General features: G+C 32.1%; 3 protein-coding genes across 3 annotated transcripts; 2 read left to right on the top strand and 1 right to left on the bottom strand.

Moving 5' to 3' along the window:
* Positions 1 to 63: 63 nt before the first annotated feature.
* On the top strand, positions 64 to 2,468 carry dppV (dipeptidyl peptidase DppV; the record flags this gene model as incomplete). Its single annotated transcript, XM_026751345.1, has 6 exons — positions 64 to 128; positions 179 to 230; positions 275 to 507; positions 557 to 1,559; positions 1,605 to 1,827; positions 1,879 to 2,468. The coding sequence occupies 6 exons, from the start codon at positions 64 to 66 to the stop codon at positions 2,466 to 2,468; spliced, it is 2,166 nt and encodes a 721-aa protein (XP_026600431.1).
* Positions 2,469 to 18,468: 16,000 nt separating this feature from the next.
* DSM5745_09328 (glycoside hydrolase family 1 protein) lies at positions 18,469 to 19,926 on the bottom strand (the record flags this gene model as incomplete). The annotated part of the gene is made up of 1 exon (XM_026751344.1): positions 18,469 to 19,926. The coding sequence occupies one exon, from the start codon at positions 19,924 to 19,926 to the stop codon at positions 18,469 to 18,471; it is 1,458 nt and encodes a 485-aa protein (XP_026600430.1).
* A 418-nt stretch (positions 19,927 to 20,344) lies between these two features.
* Positions 20,345 to 23,013, top strand: DSM5745_09327 (glycoside hydrolase family 3 protein; the record flags this gene model as incomplete). The annotated part of the gene is made up of 4 exons (XM_026751343.1): positions 20,345 to 20,470; positions 20,519 to 20,572; positions 20,621 to 21,593; positions 21,644 to 23,013. The coding sequence occupies 4 exons, from the start codon at positions 20,345 to 20,347 to the stop codon at positions 23,011 to 23,013; spliced, it is 2,523 nt and encodes an 840-aa protein (XP_026600429.1).
* Positions 23,014 to 23,136: the final 123 nt, after the last annotated feature.

The raw sequence follows: 23,136 nt of genomic DNA, 5'->3' as shown, positions 1-23,136 counted from the left end.
CTCCTTATAAATGCGCCTTCCCTGCTTCTTTGCCATTCCAGCTTCAACCATCCGTCCTTCATCATGGGTGCCTTCCGCTGGCTCTCGCTCGCTGCGGCCGCGTCCTCTGCGCTGGCATTGACCCCCGAGTAAGCCTGTGCGACCTCCAAATGCATCTGACGTGACTGACGCCGCACAGGCAGTTGATCAGTGCTCCCCGCAGATCAGAGGCCATCCCCAACCCCTCTGGCGTGAGTCTTAGTCCTGAATTGGAGACACAGTCTAACAGCAGCAGAGCGTCGCCGTCTTTTCCAGCTCCCAGTACTCCTTTGACACCCACGAGTCCAGCTCCTGGTGGAGTCTGCTTGACCTTCGCTCGGGGAACATCACTGTCCTCACCGACGACAGCAATGTCTCTGAGATTGTCTGGCTGAGCGACTCGACGCTGCTGTACATCAATGGCACCAACGCCCAGATCCCTGGCGGTTCCGAGCTCTGGGTTTCCGGTCTCTCCGGCTTTCCTTCGGGGTAAGTATACTTCCAAATCACAGTAAGAGTTTAGAGCTGACCCCTATAGTTACAAGGCCGCCTCCCTCCCTGCCTCCTTCTCTGGTCTCAAGGCTGTGACCACCGAATCCGGCGACATCAACTTCGTCGCCTACGCCCAGTCTTACCGCAACGGCACCGCATACAACGCCGAACTCGCCGCCACCTACCTCAGCAGTGCCCGCATCTACGACAGCATCTACGTCCGTCACTGGGACACCTATCTCACCACCACCTTCAACGCCGTGTTCTCCGGTACCCTCAAGAAGACCCAGCACTCGCGATACCTGGCCGCCGGCGGCCTGAAGAACCTCGTCGCCCCCGTCCCCAACGCCGAGTCCCCCTACCCTCCCTTCGGCGGCTCGTCTGACTATGACATCTCCGCCGATGGCAAGTGGGTTGCGTACAAGAGCAAGGCTCCCGATGTTCCCCAGGCCAACCACACCACCGCCTACATCTATCTTGTCCCCCATAATGGCTCCGAGACCGCTGTCCCTATCAACGGCCCTGGCTCCGCACCCGAGGGCATCGAGGGTGACTCGAACAGCCCTGTCTTCTCCCCCAACAGCAAGATCCTTGCTTACTTCCAGATGGAGGAAAAGACCTACGAGTCCGACCGCCGCGTCCTCTACATCTACGACCTCGAGTCGCAAGAGATCGGCGCCCTCGCGACCGAGTGGGACCGCTCGCCTGACTCCCTCAAGTGGATCGATGACAAGACCATCATCGTTGGCTCCGAGGACGAAGGCAGCGGTAACCTGTTCCTGATCCCCGTCCAAGAAGCGACGGGCGACTTCACCCCCTCCAAGCTCACCGACGGCAAGTACGCCTCGGCCTTCTACCAGGTCTCCAACAACACCCTCCTCGTTACCGGCTCGACCCTCTACTCCAGCTGGTACGTCGACCTCGTCAGCCTGAACCCCGAGCGCGGCACCCTCAAGACCCTCGTCTCCGCCCACGAAATCGACCCCGAGCTCAGCGGAAACGGTCCGGAGGACATTGGCGAGATCTGGTTCGAGGGCAACTGGACTGATGTTTGCAGCCCTACTCCATACACTGCTCTTCGCTAACAGTCGCAGATCCACGCCTGGGTCATCTACCCCGAAGGCTTCGACGAGAACAAGACCTACCCCCTGGCCTACCTCATCCACGGCGGTCCCCAGGGCGCCTGGTACAACTCCTGGAGCTCCCGCTGGAACCCCAAGGTCTTCGCTGACCAAGGCTACGTCGTCGTCGCCCCCAACCCTACCGGAAGCACCGGCTACGGCGACGAGCTGACCGACGCCATCCAGAACAACTGGGGTACGCGATCCATCCCTTCCACTTTCAATAGCCCAAACTAACAATGCACAGGCAGCTACCCCTACGAAGACCTAGTCAAAGGCTGGCAATACATCCGCGACAACCTGCCCTACGTCGACACAGCCAACGGCGTCGCCGCAGGCGCCAGCTACGGCGGGTTCATGGTAAACTGGATCCAAGGCAGCGACTTGGGCCGCGAATTCAAAGCGCTCGTCACACACGACGGCACCTTCGTCGCCGACGCCAAGATCTCAACGGAAGAGCTCTGGTTCATGGAGCGCGAGTTCAACGGGACATTCTGGGAAGCGCGCGAAAACTACCGCCGCTGGGACCCCAGCGCGCCCGAGCGCATCCTGCGCTTCGACACGCCGCACCTCGTCATCCACAACGACCTCGACTATCGTCTTCCTGTCGCCGAGGGTCTGAGTCTGTTCAATGTGCTCCAGGAGCGCGGGGTGCCGAGCCGCTTCCTTAACTTCCCCGATGAGAACCATTGGGTGACGAACCATGAGAACAGCCTTGTTTGGCATCAGCAGGTGCTGGGGTGGTTGAATAAGTACTCGGGTGTTGCGGAGAATGAGGGTGCGATTACGCTGGAGGATACGGTTGTTCCGGTTGTTGATATTAACCCCCCTGCTTAGGCAGTGTATATTACTAAAAGGAATAAATAGTTACTGTATGTAGAAGTCTCTTGTATTGCTTAATATCTTAAGCTAAATATTTTAAAAATAAATAAAAAGTTTTATAGGTAGTTATTTAAGCTAAAATAATTTTTTTTTATTAAAGCCCTAAGGCTGCCAGTGGCCTTAAGTACTTACTTTTAGTACTTTTTTTTATTTATATTAAAAACTTTCTTAAGTTAATAAGCTATAAGCTACTAGTATAAAAAAAGTTTTTTTTAAATTAATAAGCTATAGGTTATTAGTCCCGGAAAAAGGCTTTTTTAAAAATATAATTTATAAATAAGTATTAAAAAGCTAGTAATTAAAATAATAAAAATAATAAATATTAATAAAAACTTTAGGTATTAATAAGCCAAAGCAATTCTTAAAAATATAAGTAAATAATAATAAAATATATAAAATAATAAATTTTTAATAAAAGCTTTAGGCACCGGGTGGCCTAAAATAAATTAAATAATAAATAATAAGTTAAATAATTTATAAATTTAAGGGCTAGCTAATATATTTACTAGCTTTTTTATAAATTATATAACCTTTTTATAGCTAAAAAAGTAATAATAAATATTAAAGCATGTAAAAATTATTCTAGGGGTAAGAATAAGGCCTAGTTTATATAAAAAATATTATTAACTAGTAATAATAAATTAGTATATAGTAATTTATTTAAAAATTTTAATTTTTAGTATAAGGTAAATTACCTAGTATAATAATATATTAAATTTATTAAAATATATATTTTAAATATTAATTTTTTTTAAAAAATTTAGTGCTAGTATAATACTATATATTTTAAATAGTATAGTATTAGCCTAATAGCTATAGTAAGTGTAATTAAGCCCTAAATATAAAGTTTTTAGGGTGTAGGCTAGCAGGATTATAATAGGGATTATAGTTTTAAATAATAATATTTTTTTTTTATTAAAAAATAAAATTATTATAATAACCTATATATATTAAAAGCTAATAGCACTATCTAGCTACTTAATTTAAAAAAGTTTTAGGGTTTTAAAAATTACTAGCTATATGGTGCAGCCGCGCTTTAAAGCCTAAAAAAATATTAAATAAAAATTTTAATTAAGGTAGTTAATAAGCTGGTCACGCTAGTAAGCCTATATTTTAATATTTAAAAATAAAATCTTTTATAAGTAAATATAAGAAGCGCTAGGGATTTTATTAAATTAAGCTAAAAATATATTAACTTTTAATATTATAGTTAGGGTATTATATAAAACTAAAATAAGGTTTTAAAATAAGGTAATATTATACTATCTTTACCACAGGGTTAATCCCTAAAGATAAAAATAAAGTAATAATAGGCTAAAAATAAAGGTAATTAAATATAGTTTTATAATACATAAGTTATTACAGGTCTAGTATAAAAAAGGCTAATTCTAGTATAAAAATTATTAAAAAACTTATTTATATAAGCTTAGAAAGAATTTTTAGTAAGGCTTTAAAGTATTTAAATGCCTTAGGCCTGTTATCACCACTATGGTGTTGCAACTGCGCAGTATTGCAATAACGTAATCCAGCAGCCTAAGGCCGCCTGATAAAGGAACTTTAATACTAATTTAACCACGCGCCAAGGCGGCGGTTAATTATGTAATATATAAAATATTAAGTTTAACTTAAAACTTTAACTTAAAAAATTAGTAATTAGTTCTTATTATAAATATATAATACTTTTTTATTATAATAATTTATATTTTTTTAAGCTTAGTATAGTATATAAAAGCGCCTTATAGTTTTAATTACTTTTTTTTTTAAAAAAAACTTATTTTATATAATAGCTAAGTAGTAAACTTAATCCTAGGGGCTAGTAAATAATATTTAAAAAAAATAATTATAAACCCTAACTTAATAACTAACTAACATACTTAAAAAAAAATTTATAAATTTTTAACTAAAAAAACCTAAGGGTATTACTACTAATAAAAACTAAATTATATAAAAAATATTAAAACATAAAGTACCTACTTAGGGGCATAAAAATAAAAATAATAAAAAAACTACTAAGAAACTATAGGTAATATTAAATATAATTTTAATAAAAAAAAAATTACAGGAATAAGAATATTANAAAAAAAATTAATAAATTTATGCTTAAATTAAAAAGGCACGCTAGTAAATTATAATAGCTAAAGCTAATTAATAAATATATAATACCCTTATTTAATTTATTAAGTAATTAATAATTTTTTATTAAATAAACTTTAACACCCTTGCAAACCCTAAAAAAATTATTATAAAATTAATTATAATAGTAACTACGCGCCCTAAAAAGGATTTTTTAAAAAAGTTATTATTTATAAAACTATACTAAGTAAATAATATTAAAAAATTTAATAATTAGAAATTAAATATAAAAACACATTTTAAAACCTTTTTAACCTACTATTTTAATAATAGTTATAAAATATCTTAGTTTATTAAATTTTTAGTAAAAGATTATTAACGTGAATAGTTTAATATTTGCAAGGTAAAACCTATATTTATTTAAAAGGAATTTTTTAATACCCTAGTTAAAATAATTAATAATAAAATAGTGCTTGTTAATAATTTATTTATTAAATAAGGTAATATAAAATAATAATTATAATAAATTATTAGGTAATTTGCGCAATTGCTAGATTAAATTAAAAAATACTTACTTTATAAATATAAAAATAACCAGCGCAAAAAGCACCTATATTAAAAAATCCTAAAAAATATATAAAAAAAATTTCTTATTTATAAATATTAAGAACTAAAACGCTATAAAAACTACATATTATATTTAATTAATATTAAAAATAACATACCTAGATAAAAAAAAACTATTATAAAAAAAAAAAACAGGAATTCCTAAATTAAACATATACTAGGCTATTAGTAATAAAAGTTAAAGTGCTATTTACCTTTAAAAAAGGTGTAAAAATAAATATTAGTATAAAATAACCTAGTGATTTAAGTAATAACTTATTTATAAAAAAGCTATACCTAGGTAAATACCTAAATTATAACTATACTAAATACTTTAAATAATATTACTAGTTACCGGGCGGGGATTAAAAAAAAAAAGTGCCTTTATAATAGTAACCCCTAAGTAAATTTAGTAATATAAAAAATATAAAACCTTAAAACTTTACGCGGTATAAGTTTTAAAAATTTATATAAAATAAAAAAGTGCGCCGCGGGCCTAAGTAATCTAGGTAAAAATAAAAAAAAAAAATAAAAAATAATAATATATAAGAGTTTTTATTAACTTTAAAATAAAAGTAAATTTTATAAACTAGCGCTGGGCAAAGTTTTATTTTATATAAAATAAAAAATTAGCCTATAAAATATATATAATTAATAGTTATATAGTAATATTTTATAAAAAGTATATACTTATAGTTTATGCTAGAGATTCTACGCGTAATATATAATATTATTAGTAAAATTTTAAAGCTATTAATATTAATAGTTATAACATAATTTTAGGGTTCCCGTGGCTTTTAGCTATAATACTTATTTTAAATTAATATATTAGTAATTAAATATATAGTTAAGAAGTAAAGTATAATTTTAAATATTTATAATATATAATAATAATATAAAAATGCACCATAAAAATTACTATAAAAATTAAAGTACTTTTAATATAAATTTTTAAATAAAAAAACCATATTATAATACACCTTAATAAGGTAAAAATTAAAAAAATCTTGCTACTTAAATAATACTGTAAATATATAAATATATTTTTTAAAGTAAAGGTAAATATTCTTGTGTTTTATTACTTATATAATTATATAATTAAATTATAACCTAGTGCTAAGCCTTTAARTAAGTATATTTATTTATTATTTTTAAAAAAGCTTAAGGTCCTACGCGAATATATTAAAAAGCCTTAAAAAAAAATTAAATATATTTATTAAAAAGCCCTGCGGGAGCTCTAGTATTATTTATACTAAAAAAAATAATAGCTTATATTTTTATATTAACTACTAAGGCCTAAATACTATTATAATTAAAAATACGTACCTTTTATTATTACTTAACATAATTTTTAACTATTTAAAAATAAAAAAGATTTTTATATAACTTAATTTACATGATATGTATTATAGGCTTTAAATTTATAAAAAAAATAAGTAAAAAATAGTATTTAAAACACGCTTTAGTTTTTATAAATATTAAGTTATACCTTTTAAACTAGTAAATATACTAGTAATATTTTAATCTTATATAAACCATGCCCTAGCTAGGCTAATTAATATAATTTATATTACTTACTTAAATAATATTATTATCTTTTTAAAAAATAAAAAAAAATATAAATAATATATATAAATAGTTCTTAAAAAACTGCGCAATTTTAAGCTATATATAAAAGTTAGTAAATACTTATTTTATATTAAAAAGATTAACTTCTTGGGCTTTATTATAACTATTAATAAAATTAAAATAAAATTAAAAAGGGTTTAAACTATTATAAAGTAGCTAATACTAAAAAATATAAAAAAAATAGTATTTTTCTTAAGATTTTGCGGCTTTTATTAAAAATTTATTAAAAATTATAGCTAAGTTGCGGCAGCGCTGTTTAACCTTATAAAAATTAATATAGTTATAAAATGCTTATTAAAAAAAAATATTAAAAGTATTTAATATACTATACCTAAGGTTTACTAAGTGGCCTTTATTAAAATATTTTAACTTAAAATTACGCATGTAGTTATAAACTAATGCCTTGGGGTATATTATTATTAAAGTATTATTTTAACTAGTAAAAAATATATAATAATATTTTATTACTTTTTAGTTTTATAAGTTAAAAAATATAAAAACTTATTATAAAACTTATAACTTTAAAATGCTTGTAATTATAAAATACTTTTAAGTTTAAAAATACTACCTTAAAAAAAATAAGTTCCCTATTAAAGTGCTTATAAATTATAATAATTTATAATAATTTATAATAATTAAGGACTTAATATAAAAATAAGTATAATAAGCTAAAAAACTTATAACTTTTAACTTTATTATTAAGTACTGCCTAGGGGTAAAAAACCTGGTAAATACTTTAAGTAAAAAAGTAAATTATATTCTTAAAAAAGGGGAGGAAAGAGCTGCAGGTAAAATAATTTTTTATAAATTATAAAAGTAATTAAATAATTAAATACTACTATACCCTAAATTTAAGTTATAAATTAATATGCAAGCAGCTATAGTTAATAAAAACTAATATATAAATAAATTATAATTAAATATTAAAAAATTACTATAAGTAGCCTAAGACTATAATAAAAAGTTTAAAAAAATAAAGGGTAATCTTATAAATTTAAAATATATAAAGAATTTTAAGTATTAAAAAGTGGTAAATAATAGTTTATTATATTTTAAAAATTAATTTTACATGCTAAAATTAGTAATACTATATAAAAAAATTATAAAAATAAATTATAATAAACCCCAAGGCGGATACTAAGGTATTAATATTATTATTATAAATATTTTATAAAGGTATTACTAACTAAATATAACTAAATATATTAAAAAGCATGTTAAAAAATATAATAAATACTAATAAATCACGGTTTATAAATATAAGCTATATAAATTTTTAAAATTACTAAATTTATTAAAAGCGCCTGCTAAATAAATTAATATAAATTTTATTACTAAATTACTACTTATAAAGTATAATAAGCTTGTGTATAATACTATTTTAGTAATAATTAAAATATATACTAAATTTATATAGTATATCCCTTGCTTAAAAAGTATTAATATAAAATAACTTATAAATACCCTTATAAATAATATTTTTTGCTTTATTAAAGTACTAAAAAATATAGTTAGTAATTATAAAAGTTTTTTTATTAATATATTTTAGGCCACGCTAAGCCACTACCTAGGCGTAAAATAAAAACTATTTACTATATATTACCCGTAAATAAATAGCTAGACTAAAAGGTAGAACTAAGTTTTTAAGTATTATTTTTATACTTATATTAATTAATATTAAAATAATTAGCCACGCTGGATTAAGATAGCGTAATTTATAAATAATAATATATATAAATAATTTATAAGTTATATACTTATTAAGGCCCTTATAAACTTAAAAGCTATTATATATATTAATATTAAGGGACTTAAGCACGCGTTAAATATTAAACTTTAAAAAGTTATAAAATTTAAAAAAATCCGCGCAAAGCTAAAAAAGTAATTATAAAAATTAAAAAAGGTAATAGCCGTGTAGTATAATAAAAAATATAAAAAAATAAGCTTTAAAGTTAATAATTATATAATACTTTATATAAAAAATATTAAGTCCACAAGGCTAAACCATAAATTAAGTAAGATATTTATTAGCTTATTTTTAATAATTATAAAATAAAAAAGGTAGTTATATAAGCTACTACTCTTATTAAATATACGCTAGTTATATAATATTTTTTATGTTATATTTTTAAAACCTTATTAAGGTAACCCTTTCTAAGCACTAAATATTGGTTTTATATTAGTAAATAATAAAAAAAAATATTTTATTAAAAAAATTCTTAATATTTATAAATATAAAAGTAAAGTATAATACCTTATAAAGTAATAAGGTTAAAATAATATAAAAAATAATATATAAGAGCTAAAGGCTTATGTTACTAAAATTATAGTATTTAATAAATTTAAGTAATTTTATAAGAATAAACTACAAAGGGTAAAAAAAGGTATATTTAAAAATTTACTTTTTATAAGCTATAAGTAATTATAAAAAAAAAAGTATATTTTATTTCTGCTAATTAGCGGCGCCCACAGGGCCTTTAATAAAAAAAAAAGAAAAATAAAATAAAAAAAAAATAAAATAAAAAAAAAAAAAACTTAAATAAGCGCCTAGGCAGCGCGGCGCGTAAAACCTTAAATACTTAATATAAAAATAATACCTAGCAGGGCACTAATACCAACCCTTAATATAAAAGCTAATTAAATAATAACCTTAAATAGCGCCATAGCGTAATAAACACTAAATTAAAAAAAGTATAAATTTATAATAGGGTTAGTAATATAATATAAGGTAAATTAAATATATAAATATATAGTTAGCAGCTAAAGCCGTGCTAGTATAAAGGGTAAAAATAGCTACTAAAGTAGTAATAGCAAAGGGCCTAAAGGTATAAATAAAAATTACACGTAATATTAATATAAATAATATTAGTAAAGTATAATTATAACTTATAAGTAATAATATTATTATAAACCGCACGGGCACTAGCTAAAGAAATTTTAAATTAAATATTAATATAACTAAATTAATAAAAAGGGTAACTATGCCTGTAGTTATAATAGCCTAAATAGTTATAAAAAAGGTATTATAGGCTTTTTTTAGCACTATAATATTTATATTTTTTTATAAATTATTATTATTAATATATATAATATTATATAGGCCTAGGACCTGGAGCAAGTTTAGTTAAATTATAATTATATTAAATATAATATACTTTACTAGGGTTTTATAATTATTCTTGTAGTAATTATATTTTTTACCCACGGGCTTAGTATATTTAAAATATTAAGTTATTACCTATGTATAAAAATAGTAATAAATTTTTTAGGTAGTAAATAATATATACTAAAAATAATAAGCCTGGAGTAAATTAAGGGGTAGCAAAGTAAAAAAAGCTAGAGTAATAATTAAAAAAGTAACTAAAAAAGTAGGGACCAGGGCCAGGAGTTATGCTAAAAGTATAAAAAAAATAATAATAATAAAATTAGTAATAGGGGCGGAGGCGCGAGTATAATAAAAATAAGTAATTTTAAAAAATATATTAATAATTAATATTATAAAGCATGGGCAGGGAAATATAATCCCTATATATTAAGGGTAAAATAAAAAGTAAAGGCTAAAACTAAGGCTTAACTACTATAATAAAAAAATGTAAAATAAAATACCATAATAAGCTAAATAATTATTAATAATAGTATTTAAAGCGTAATATAAAACTATATTAGGTATTAAAATAAAAAAAAATATAAAGTAAAAAGCAAGCATGGAAGACCTTAAAAAATAAAATAGGGTTAAAAACATATAATATAATAAAGGCTATAATAAAGGTAAATTATATTTAATTTAACCACTAAAAATAGTTTTAAAAATATAAAAATAAAAAGAATTAAATATAAAAAACTTATTAATTAAATTAAAAAGGTAAGTATATAGTAAGATATAAAAAAAAATAAATAAAAAATTAACATGGTAACACGTTAATAGCTAAAATAAAATAATTATATATTATAAATAATTATTAAAAGTATTAAAAAAAGCGTAAAAATAAGGAGATTTAGCTATTTAAAACTTAAAGCCTTATTATAAAAATTAAGTATAAAATAAAATAAAATATACAGGCCTAATAATATTAACACGCGGTTAATATTACTAAAATAAATAATACTATACTTAAAGAGTATAAAAAAAGGTAAATATAAGGTATTTTAACTTTAAAAATATAATTAAATAANACTTTAAAAATATAATTAAATAATTAAAAAATAATAAAAATATAATAAAAAAGATATATACTTACAGGAGCTATCTTACTTTAAATATTAAAAAGATTTAAAAAAAAAAAAAAAAATTACAAGGGTGCTTTAGTATTAAAACTAAAATACTACACCTAGCTATTATAGGTAGTAATACTATATTTAAATTTAGTAGTAAAGTAAAGTAATTAAATTAATTTTTTACCTTTAACTTTAAATATAAATTACACGCAAACTATAATACTTTATAAACCTAAAAATAACTTATTTTATAGCACTTAATAAAATTTATAATTTAAATTACTTTTTATAAAAAAAAAATATAAATTTATAAATCGCGAGAACATAATTACTTAAAAAAAAAAGTATTATTATTATTACTATAGTATTATAACTATATAATATTATAATAATATAATTTAATAGCCTAAGGCTACTTAATAAAAAAACTTTAGTACTAATTTAACCGCGCGCTAAGGTAGTGGTTAGTTATATAATATATAAAATATTAAGTTTAACTTAAAACTTTAACTTAAAAAATTAGTAATTAGTTTCTACTATAAATACACAACGCTTTCCTATTACAGTAATTCACGTTCTCCTAAGCTCAGCGCAGTATACAAAAGCGCCTCACAAGGCCCTAGTGGCTTGGTAAGGCTATTTATTATTTATTTTTTAGTAAGAATAAACTAAATATTAACCATGTTTTTAGCCTTTTTTTTTAAATAAAATAATACTAAATATTAATATATTTGCTTTAGGTATAAAACTAGAGATTACTAGCTAGTGCTATAATACCTTTATTATTCTTATAAATTATAATAATAATAAAATTTATTTTTTAGGTGTTTATAAGCTCCCCTAGTAAGTAGTAAAGCTAAATAACCTTTTTAATAACTTATATTTTCCTTATATACTTAGCTTTACAGGAAAATAAAGCCATGGTGGGCTAATGCTTAAAAAACTAGTTAATAATTATAAAACCCACGTGAAATATATATCCAAAGGTAAAATAATATATTTTTAAATTACTACTTTAATTAATATTAATATAGCTAGTTAGTGGTTAAAAATTCCTAAAAAATATTAATTTATAGTTTATAAATTTTTAAAAATAATAAAACACGCGCTTAATAGCTACCACATGTTTTTTTATAAGTTTAGTAAAAAAATAGCTTAAAATAAATATAAAATAGGTAATATTAGCTTAAGTACCTAGCATAAGGTATATTAAAAACTTAATAATATTTTAATATTACTTTAAAATATTTACTAAAGCTAAGTACTTTTTAAAAGCAGGCTTTAGCTTTAAGTAGGGATTTATTAATGTGCTGTAAATTTTAAAGTTATTTATATTAAATTAGTAAAAAATCTTATTTATATAGCTAAGCTAAAAAAGCTAAAGTATTTAATTAGCCTAATTTTAGTAAACCTTTATACTAAGATAATAGTAACACGGGCTAAAATTAAATATTTTAAAGTGCTTATTTAAGGTATTTTTAATTTTTTAAATCTAGATTTTATTTTTATTAACTAGTAAGAGATTATTTATATATATAATAATAAAAATCTTTTTATTAGTAAAAACTTTTAGGTTTAAATAAATAAAATAAAACCCTAGCGTGGCTAAAAAGTTTATAAATAATTAATACTAAATTCGCGGTACTTACTTTAAATTATAAAAAGCCTTTTAAAGCTGGCAAACGTGCTTAAAGCTATTAATAAAAAAAATAAGGCTATTTTATAAAAATTATAATATTAATATCCCTATATAAAAAAGCTATTTTTATATTTATTTATTTAATTTTAAGGTCCAGCGTGGTAATAATAATAAAAAAAAGCTTATAGCTTATTAGCTTTACCACCCTAGTAAAGGTTTTATAATAATTAAGCTTATAAACTTACTTAAAGCCCTAAATTACTTAGCAAGCTTTATAATAAAAAATCTAGCCTTTTAATTTTTTTTTTACTTTTAGGACTTATTTACTAGGAAGCAAGTGTTTTTTAAATAATAAGTTAATAAAATTTTAAGTTTTATTTTTTATTAAAAAATTATATTTTTCCTGCATACTTTTAAACTACTTATTTTATTTACCTTTAGCTTTAGCTTACTAAACTATTAGTTTATTTTTTTTAAAAATTTACTTATAAAGTATTATAGCTAGTACTAGAATGTTATTTAAGCCAGGCTTGCTAGCTAATATTTAAAGGTTATTTAAATAAGATTTATTAGCTAAGGTAATCTTATTCCGCGTGGTTTTAATAATATTTTAAAAATAAAATAAATAAGCTAGCTTATTTAAAATTTAAAAAGCCCTTTTAAAATTAATAGTGGCCTAGGCGCGTGTATAATATACTAGGCTAGTATTATAAAAGTTAAAATCTAGGTTTTTTAAAAATATATTAATTTTAATAATTAAATTAATAGCTTTTATTATTAGATTTTTAGGATTTATATACCTAAAGAAGTTTCTAGGAGCTAAGCTTTTTAAAAATTTATTTTTAAAATTTTTTTTAATATTTAGGTTAGTGTTAGCTAGTAAGTTTTTAAAAATAAAAATTCTTAAAAATACTAAAGCTTTAGGTACCTTAAAAATAAAAATTTTTAAAGGGTTTAAAGCTTTAGGCAGTGTCTTGGGAATAAAGGTCCCTAAAAAAGGTAAAGCCTTAAAAATAAAGATTTTTAAAGGGCTTAAAGTTTTAGTAACTTTTAGTAAGGCCTTAAAAATAAAAATCCCTAAAGGCGCTAAAGTAATTACTTTTAATAAAAAATCTAGCCTAATATAATAATTTTTAATAATATTAATATTATATACTAAAACTACGTGGCTATTATTTAAAAAAACTTAGTATAGCTTATTTATTTTTTTATTAAAGCTAACTAATTTTCTAGTTCTTGTTTTACTATTTTTATAAAGCTTTTTTTACTTTTTTAGTAGGTTTAAAATATAGACCTTAAACTAAAAAATATAAATATAAAAAATATTTAGTTAGTGGCTATACTAGGCCTTAAATAATATAATATTATTTAATATAAAGTATAAAGTATAGTTATATAAATAACTAGTATTTTTATAAAACTTAAACTACATGTTAACTAGGGCTTTGATATTATATAGTATAAATTATATAAGGCTAAGTAGCTTATTAATAAATACTTTAGTATAATTATTTTATTTATACTAGTTTATACTAAACATTTTTATAATAACTTTAAAGTTATAAATAAGGTATTATAAGTTATAAATATTTTCCCCCCCTTAATTATAGTGTACGCGGCGTAGTGGGAGTTTAGGCATGTTATACTAGTAAATAATAAAAAAAGCCTAAGTAATAAATTTATTCTTGCTAGCTAGTGCTATAACCTAGTAGTAATAAAATTTATTATTTATAATAAAGTTAATATATATCTTTTTATTAAATAAAAGCGGATACAGGCCAAAAATATTTATATAAAAAAATTTAAATAATTAATTAATAGGTGTTATAATACTTTTATAAGGCTTAGCTTACTAGTATATAGTAATATAAAATTTATAAATATAGCCTTTAGGCATGTGTATGCTATAAACCACCTTTTTTATTTTATTAAGTTAATTTTTAAAAGTATAGCCTATTTATTAGTGCTAAAGCTAAAAAAATTTATTTTAAAAAATAAAGGTTATTAATATTAAAATAGCTAGTATTACTAAATCCTAGTAAAGGTTAAAAAAAACACTTTATAAACTTTAATAATTATATACTAAGCTAATTTATAGTTATATAAGGTAATAATATTAGTATTTTATAACTTTTTAACTTTTATATTTTACTAGTTAAAGCTAACTAAGTAATACTTATCTAGTAGTTAAAAAATAAATATTAGTATAAAAAATATATTAAGGTAGTATAAAATATTATTTAAAGCCAGGACTTTAAGCTAGCTATTAATATAATAAAAAATCTTAATAATATTAATACCCTAGGTGCTAAAAACTTTAAGGCTAATACCCTTAATACTAAGGCTAATATAAGGTTTAAGGTCCTAAAATAAAAAATAATTATAAATAACATGTTACGCATAGCCACTATTTAAAATAATTTATTAAATAAGGCTATTTTAAATAATTTTTTATTTAAAATTAAAATTAATTTAAGTTATAAGCACTAGCTTAAGCGTAGGCTTTATATTTTTTTTAAATTTAGAGTTTTTTTAAAAATATTTAGCGCCCTTACCACCCCGGGAGTTTTTTTAAGTAATTTTAAGCTTAAAATAAAGTTAATAATAGGTTTTTTAGCTATAAAATAGCGTGTTATAATAAAAATAATAATATATAATAATATTCGCGGTATCCTTGTTTTTATATATTTAAATAATATTAAGGTAATTTTTATAATATTTAATATTAGGCTTAAATACCTTATTAAAAAAAAGTGCTAGGGTACTAGTGCCCTGGTTTTAGTTTAATTTAATAAATTTAATAATAATTATAAAGTTATTTAAGGAGGTAATTAGCGTGGTGGTATTTTTTAAAAAATATTTAATAATATAGTTATTAAAGTGCGTGGCCTTAAAATAATTAAATTAATTATTTAAGGCTTAGTAAAAAGTGGTAATAATAAGTTTAATTAAAAAAGTAATACTAACATGGGTAAATTTCTGCTAGATTTTCCTAAGTTTCTTGCTAAAATTAAAAATACTTTTATTATAAAATAGGAATATTAAATTAGCCTAGGTCTTAAAAATTATCATATTAATATTAGGTTTAAAATAGCTTTTAATCTTATTAAGTAGCTTATATATTATTTACTTATTAATAAAAAGATTTTATAAATTAAAGCCTAAATAACTAAAAATTAAAATTATAGTATAATCCTAGTTTTATTACTAGATTTTAGCCTTGTTATGGTTTACTAGTAACATGGGCTTGGTAATAGCCTTAGTAGCAGGCTAAGTAAAAGGCTATATAAAAAGTATAGTAATAATTAAAACTTTATTATTAATACTTATATTTTTAGCTTAGCTTATAATAAATTATTAGCTAGGGGTTTTAGTATCTTTACCTGCTAGTATTAATATAATAAAAAAGGGATTAATAAGGGTTTTTATAAAATGCTTTTAATTTAACTACTTTAAAAGGTAGCTATAGCTAGCCTTTTAAAGTTTTAGAAATATTTACTAGTTTTATTTAACTTACTAGTTTTTTAATATTAAAACCAGGATATTTTTTACTTTAATTAAGGTTATTTTTCTTATCTTAGCTTAGTGTAGGAAAACTAAATATAAAAAAACTAGGTATAGGAAAACTAGATAATAAAAAAATTAAAATAATTTAAAAGCTAGGGATTAAAGCACTTAAGGATTAAAAACTTAAGGTAATTAAAAATAATAAACCCTAAAAAATTATTATAATAAGGTTAAGATTAAATAGGCTAAAGCCTATACTAGAATAGTTATAAAAAAAAAAAAAACTAGTAACTAGGAACAGCTAGTTAAATATTTAAAGGTTAATTTAAATTTTTAAAAAATAATTAAAGTTAAAGTTTAAGTTAAAAAACCTAAAGGTATTATATTATCTTTAAAGGTTTTAAAATTTTTTAGCTACTAAAAAAAACTTATTTTTATTAAAAAATTAAATACATGTGGCCCTAGAAAGCGGATATTTATAAAATTAAAAGCTAATTAAAAAAGTAAAGGTAAAAAAAAAAAATAAAAAATTTAAGGTAAAATAAAATAAAGCTATAATATTTATATTTTTATAATAAAACCTTTGCCCTTAGCATAGGGCTTTTTAATTATTATAATAATTAATAAAATTATAAAAAAAATATAAAGCTAAATAGGTAAAATAAAAAAATACTATATATTTAGTTAATATAGGTTAACTTAAAAAAAAAAAACTTTTAATTAAATATATAAGTTAAGTAAACCCAGGCTTATAACTTATTAAAAAAATAAATAATTATTATATATAAAAGTTTTTTATATTACTGAATATTTTAAGCTAAATATTTTAAAAATAAATAAAGAGTTTTACAGGTAGTTATTTAGGCTAGAATAACCTTTCTCCACCGGAGCCCTAAGGCCGCCGGTGGCCTCAGGCACCCACTTCCAGCATATACATAGCTATATGTATGATGGCACGTGGTGTACACGAAACGTCATAATGTATGAATGAGTTTGAGTTAAGCGGACGATTATGTTAATACAGAAATGACTCATCATGATCCTATTATCAACCTTTGCTTTTCCGTAACACTATGGTATGGTACAATCCAAGTCTTCACCTCAACCCCGAATATTGTCATGGGACAACCACTTCGCGACCCATCATGAACCGTTCCGTTATGCATAGATCGTGAAGCAGTCTTGCCCTTATCCCCAGCCACGAGGCTCGGGTATCATAGTGTCCTCAGATGCCACAACGTTCCGAGGCCCCCAGGTAAGCCACCCATTCTGTGCCTCTGTTATGACCTACCAAGCTTACCAAGGCTCGCAGCCAATATAGGAGGAACTCTGCTTGTGCAGGATTGTCCTCATGTACGAGACATACGTGAATACCCGTTTAGACAACCTTGATAATATTTCCACTAGAATAACCACTGCTGTCTTCAACAGCGGGTGTCTTAATCCCGGACACTCACGGGACTACACCAACATCCGGCGGCAAAGATACCATATGTCTTACCTCTTTGATTCCCGCGCCATTATGGGGCGGGGCGGGGCGGGACAGGGCTAGGCGCTACTTAACCTATACATTTACCAAACTCAGCACATACGACGTCAAAACCCTCAGGCACCTGAACCTGGACCCTCACGGGCATTTGCCATTCAACTTTGTCTTTCGTGGACCTCCGGGTAGGTGAACTCCATGTCCCACTTCATTGGTTTGTTTCAAGTCTGCTGACATTCTGGTCCTACCCGACTGACGAGGGTTGGCTCACAATTTCCCGTCTTATACATCGCTCCTTCCTCACTTTTAAACTTGCCCTCGCCACGACGGGAAGGAGCGACTGAGCTGCCCGGTAGCCTAGGCTACGAACCGTGCAGGTAAATGGAAGGTACGACCCAGTCGTGCTTGCCATATGTGGAATACTTGAAGAGTTGGTCGAGAAGAAGAAATGATGTCTATATTATTAGGAACGAATATGAAACCAACGACTTTTGCGCAAACGACCATTGCCCCGGCCCTGAACTAGGTACGGCATTGGCCGCTCCGCCTACGTCGGCTGTCAGCATGTAATAATTAATGTTTTTTTATAACTTGCTACTTGCTATATATAAACGATCCAGAGGTTTACTATAAGCAACACTATTGGCTAGTCATCAGGAATCATCGTAATCAAAGTGCTTACGGCTGAAAAAATAGAACAAGGGGTTCCTGTTCATTTAATTCAGGTTGGGCCTCGTACAGAGTCAGGTGACTTGGAGCTTATAAGCATCAAGTGAGCATCAACAAGAATTATCGAGCAATTATTGAGCTATAAGAAACTCAAAATACTCCCGTAGAGCGTACGCCGAGCGCTTTGCATATCGAGTCTTTTGCGGGCTGGCGTAGTCGACCCAAGTCACCCCAAAGCGCGAAGTGTAGCCCAGCGCCCACTCCCAGTTGTCCACGAAGCTCCACGCAAAGTACGACTTGATGACCACGCCCTCCTGGCACGCCTTGGCCACCTCCGCCAGATACGCCCGGAAAAGCTCCGCTCGGAATGGGTCTTCGACAATCTCTCCTGGCGCGGCAGGAGCCGGTCCCTCGTGTTCCCCCTTTACCGTCGTCCCGTTCTCGGTGATGCAGATCGGGACCCCATACCGCGCCCAGATCCAGCGGAGCAGCTTGGCCCATCCCCACGGCGCCATCCGCAGCCAGTGTGTGTCTGTCTCGGGACCTCGAGGGTTTCCTTTGCTGTTCTCGTTCAGAAACTCGACATTCCCTCGATAATCAGAACGGTCCGAGACTCCGTCGAGGTGCCTGGCATAGAACGCAGTATACGAGTTCATCCCATATCCATCTGAACTCCCTCGCACAACCCTCTGCTCCTCCTCGGTAAAGCGAGGCAATCGATTGCCCAGCTGCGCTCTCATCGAGGCGGGATAGTCGCCCTTTCCATGCACCGGATCCGCAAACCAACCAATCTCAAACTCCTTCGCGCGCTCCGCAGCTTCAATGTCCCTCGGATCCTTCTCATCCCACGGCTCGTACCAGTTCCCGTCAAGTGTGATCATGATGCATCCTGTTTGCGTTGGTTGAAAGTCGCGCTTGTACATTTCGCAGACATATCCGTGCGAAACTAACTCTGTATGTCCGACAATCCACGGCTCCGTATCGCTCACATGGCCGGGTGCATTGCGTCCCTGTGCGTATTTAGCGCGCGTAGTAAGCCCGGGCTTATTGTATGTGATCCAGTATTTCACGCGGTCGCCGAACCGCTCGAAGCAGAGGCGTGCATAGCGCAGAAAATCAGCCGTATATCGCTGTTTGTTAAGCATGCCCCCGTACCGTTCGTACAGAGCCTGAGGTAAATCCCAGTGGTACAGTGTAACCCACGGCGTGATCCCATTGCGAATAAGCTCGTCGATGAGGGTACTGTAGAATTCGACCCCAGCTTCATTTATGGGGTCTGCTTCGCCACCGAGGGGAATGATCCGCGACCAGGAAAGCGAGAATCGATACGCGCGCGCACCGTACTCTTTCATCCGGGCGACGTCTTCTTTCCAGAGATGGTACGCGTTGCAGGCGTCGGATGGCGTGCTCCCGTCTTTGATCTTTCCGGGGAGACGGGTGAATGTGTCCCAGATCGAGGGGCCTCGCCCGTCTTCATCCCAGGCGCCTTCGATTTGCGCGGCTGCAGTGGCATATCCCCATGTAAAGTCGGGAGGAAGGGAGCCCTGGAGTTTGGTGTAGAAGGGCGGCACTTGGGGTTCAGCAGTCATATTGCTGTTGGGTCGTGGAGTTGACAAAACATCTTCGATGTCGTGCAACACTATTTATCCTTTTGCCTTGGACAGACCTTCTCGGAGGTTCCAGGCGGAGGTAAGTTGATTCCCCTCTCCTCTGGGATCAGATTGTTATTACGCTGCGTTGGCGCAATTTCTCCGTGGAAGAATCGAACATCGGAGGACTGGAGCCTGAGAGGGCCCACCAGGTCACGGAGAATTTACGATGGAGATCACCCATCGGCAGAGGGCCTCGTGAGCGACTCTGACTCGAAAGGTATACTTGGACTCCTGTCAAGGCGTAGATAAACATGGCCGCACCCGTTGAAACACTTGCATTAGGAGTTCAATCTCACATCGCTTCCTTACGCACTTGCATTAGAAGCAAGCTCAGAGATTGCCCCGGCTGATAAATATGGACTCGCAAAGTGTAGCCAACATTCTATCTCAGCTAACTTTGGCTGAGAAGGTTGCCCTACTTTCTGGTATCGGTGCCTGCCACACCAACTCCAATGAACGGCTGAAGATTCCCAGCCTGCACGTACGTTGTTCTCCTCTGCCCACAGAGCCAGGCATCTAACAAGACCAGACATCCGATGGCCCACACGGACTCCGAGGAGGTGGTGGTCGGTTCTTCAACCCGGTAAGTAAGCCATATCCCACCGAGCTGTGCGTACTGACAACGTACAAGCCGCCGGGATATCAACTCCCCAGTGCAACCGCTATGGGAGCTACATTCGACACGGACCTCCTGTACCAAGTCGGAACGCTACTCGGCAACGAAGGCCGGCGAAAGAACATCCAGGTCGCTTTGGCGCCTACAGTCTGCATCCAGCGCTCGCCGCTCATCGGCCGCGGGTTCGAAGCGTTTGGCGAGGATCCAGTCTTGAGTGGCACATTGGCCACGCAGTACATTAAAGGTCTCCAAGAACGTGGAGTCGCATCATGTATCAAACATTATGCGGCCCATGATCAATCGACCCGGTCGAAGGAAGACGATGTGCACATGACGGAACGGACGCTGCGCGAGGTGCATCTGCTCCCATTCCAGATTGCGATGCGGGCCCGGCCTTGGGGGTTCATGTCCGCGTATCAGAAGATCAACGGTCTACACGTTAGCGAAGACCCCTTACTGCTCCAGCAGATCCTACGCAAGGAGTGGGGATTCGATGGGCTGGTTATCAGCGACTGGTGGGGGACGTACAGTACTTCCGAAGCAATCAACGCAGGGATGGACCTTGAGATGCCAGGACCATCAATTTGGCGCGGTAAGCAGCTTATTGAGGCGGTCGAGTGTCGCAAGGTATCCATGGCTGCTGTCGATACATCGGTGGGCAATCTGCTGAAGCTCATTGATCGCACGAATCCTTCTCGCTCTAGGGCTGTGGACGATGAGGGAGGGGATACTCCGGAGAGTCGTGCGCTTACTCGCAAAGTGGCAGCCAACTCGATCGTCCTGTTGAAGAACGCGCGGAATGTCCTCCCACTGGCGCCGGCCAACAGCTCGACTACAACCTATGGGCTGATCGGCGAGCATGTCAAGAATCCAGCTACAGGCGGCGGTGGAAGCTCTGAAACTACTCCGTTTTATGTCAGTCGGCCTTTTGACGCGTTTGCAGAGATTTTGGGTGCTGAGAACATTCACTACGAGCCCGGATGCTATAGTAAGTAAATGTCTGAAACGACTCACAGGGAAACATGGCTAACGTTATAGCTCGTCGCTGGTCCCCGTTGATCCAGGAGCGCCTGTATCAGCCTGACTCGGAGGAGCCAGGACTGCTCTTGGAATGGTTTGGCGTGGATCCATCCATCTTCACCGAAGCGCCCTGTGTGTACTCGACAACAACAACGAATACGTGCATGTACTTCAGCCAGATTACCTTCCCCAATGTGCCGGATCTGCACTATATCCGGGTCAGAACAACCTTTGTTGCACAGACCACTTGCAAGTACCGGTTTGGACTCGGGGTTTGTGGCAAGGGCAGGCTGTTTATTGATGGTAACGAGGCAGTCGACCTGTGGACGGATCATCCAGAGAAGACGGACGACACTCCGTGTTTCAACAAACTTTCGATGGAACGATTCGCTACGCTGGATATCGTCGAGGGTCAGCGCCATGAGTTGCTCATCCTCATGACGAATGAAAAGCCAGGCGACAATGTCGGACCACCAGCTGCAGGAGGTGTCAGGCTTGGAGGGCAGATCGTCCGCGACGAAAGCAAAGCCATCGAGGACGCTGTCCAGCTTGCAAAGACCGTTGATGTTCCGATCCTAATTACTGGCCTCAGCACCGACTACGAATACGAGGCGTCCGACAGGACCAGCCTTCTGCTGCCTGATCGGGAGAATGAGATGATCCAGAGGGTTTGTGACGCGAATCCAAACACAGTCGTGATTATCCAAGCAGGAATGCCCATTGAAATGCCCTGGATCGACAGTGTCAATACGCTCATCTATGCCTGGTACGGCGGCCAAGAGACTGGCCACGCCATGACCGATGTCCTCTGGGGAGATGTCAATCCGTCAGGTCGACTTTCGCTGTCTTTTCCCCGGCGTATCCAGGATAACCCGGCCTTCTTGAATTTCGGCAAAACCGACCGTGAAATTGTTTATGGTGAAGGTGTGTTTGTGGGTTACAAATATTACGAAAAATTGGAGACACCACCGCTGTTTTACTTCGGATACGGGCTGTCTTATTCAAAGTTTGAATACTCGAATCTTGAGGTGCCAAAGGAGTTTCCGAAGCATGGGCATATGGCCATCTCAGTCGGGGTGACGAACGCTGGTGAGTATGATGGGGCTGTGGTGGTGCAGGTTTATATTTCGGATCTGGAGTGCTCGGTGCAGCGACCGCGCAAGGAGCTAAAGGCATTCAAAAAGGTGTGGGTGAGCAAGGGTGAGAACATAAAGTGTGATATCACGCTGGACAAATATGCACTCTCATTCTGGTCGGAAGAGCATTCGCAGTGGAGAGCCGAGGCTGGCGAGTTCGCAGTCATCGTGGCCGCCAGTGCCGATCCGCAGGACGAGGTGTCGCGGGCGCAGTTCCGGCTGTTGGAGACATCCATGTGGTCGGGGGTGTAGATATTCCGAGTATTCCTATATATACGAGTTTTACTAGCCCAGTTGCAGTTAGAAATATGCGCAGTTCCACATTTTCTCCACGGTCATTCTTTCTCTCTCCACCGAGGCTTGTCCCCCGCATAT

The sequence above is a fragment of the Aspergillus mulundensis genome (assembly GCF_003369625.1).
Source record: "Aspergillus mulundensis strain DSM 5745 chromosome Unknown scaffold_11, whole genome shotgun sequence".
Taxonomy (NCBI): Eukaryota; Fungi; Ascomycota; class Eurotiomycetes; order Eurotiales; family Aspergillaceae; genus Aspergillus; species Aspergillus mulundensis.
Note: the sequence above shows the minus strand (reverse complement) of the source record. Positions and strands in the feature narration are given on the sequence as shown.